This window comes from Salvelinus sp. IW2-2015, unplaced genomic scaffold (assembly GCF_002910315.2).
Source record: "Salvelinus sp. IW2-2015 unplaced genomic scaffold, ASM291031v2 Un_scaffold6638, whole genome shotgun sequence".
NCBI classification, from domain to species: domain Eukaryota; kingdom Metazoa; phylum Chordata; class Actinopteri; order Salmoniformes; family Salmonidae; genus Salvelinus; species Salvelinus sp. IW2-2015.
Window position 1 is genome coordinate 1 of NW_019947900.1, and position 1089 is coordinate 1089.

A 1089-nucleotide genomic window follows, 5' to 3' on the forward strand; every position below is an offset into this window, starting at 1 on the left:
GAGAGGAGAGGGGAGGGGACAAGAGAGGAGAGGGGAGAGGAAAGCAGAAGAGAGGAGAGAAAAGGAGAGGGGTACGGGAGGCGATGAGAGGAAAGGAGAAGAGAGGAGAGGGGAGAAGAAAGCAGAAGAGAGGAGAGAAAAGGAGAGGGGTACAGAGAAGAGAGGATGAGAGGAGAGGATTTACACATCAGAACAACACGGTATATAGCCATAACATGACATTTGAAATGTCTCTATTCCTTTGGAACTTTTGTTAGTGTTATGTTTACTGTTCATTTAATATTATATATTATCTATTTCACTTGCTTTGRCAATGTAAACATATGTTTCCCATGTCAATAAAGCCCTTTGGAGCGAGAGAAAGAGAGAGATGAATGAGATTTGCACTAAAACGAGGACTTTAGAGGGTTGGGGGGCATGTCATTATTACACAATTATAACACAATTCCACAGAGCACATAATCCAGATTTTGTGTGTGTGTGTGTGTGTGCTGAAGTGTGTCTGTCTTTCATAGGGCTATGGCTGTGAGTGATTCTTTTGGCAGGAGTGGTAGATCAACATGCTGTGGTGGACAGACGCCTCAGTCCTCGTTCCTGGGCTTCACCTCAATTCAAACTCCCACAATTCCTTGAATCCTCTTTTCTTTCTCTTTTCTTCTCCAATAGCTTTTGTGAAGGAGGTAAGCAGAGAGGATGCAAGGACTGAGGATGCAAGGAGTGAGGATGCAAGGAATCAAGGAAAGATTCATTGAGAAAGAGCCCTGGTTCAATTGAAATGGACATGCTGACGTGGGTGGGCCCGGTCTGGTTAACGCCAGCCAGATGGTCTGAAGGTGTAAATCGCTACCGTTCATCATCACGCCAACCAGCACTCACACAAACAAACACACACACACACTCACTCACTCCGCCTCCTCGCGCCCAACCAACCAGCCAACCAGGCTGTCACAGAGAACCAGAGAAAATGATCCCCTAATTATAGGCTCCTCTCTGTGAAGAATGGGAGAGGAGAAAGGAGGCTGGCTGAGTCACAGTGGGAATCTGGAACTGTTATCACTGATCAGTGGGCACAGGGTGAGGGCACACACA

The 1089-nt window shown here is 46.5% G+C and overlaps 1 protein-coding gene across 1 annotated transcript in view; it reads left to right on the plus strand.

Annotated features, from left to right (window-relative positions):
- Positions 1-666: 666 nt before the first annotated feature.
- LOC112078983 (myoferlin-like) overlaps positions 667-1089 on the plus strand; it is a gene marked incomplete at both ends in the record, with an annotated part of 21662 nt that continues 21239 nt past the window's right edge. The window contains one exon of the mRNA XM_024145069.2: positions 667-680. Within this exon, the coding sequence (XP_024000837.2) occupies positions 667-680 (14 nt within the window). The remainder of the gene's footprint in view (positions 681-1089) is intronic.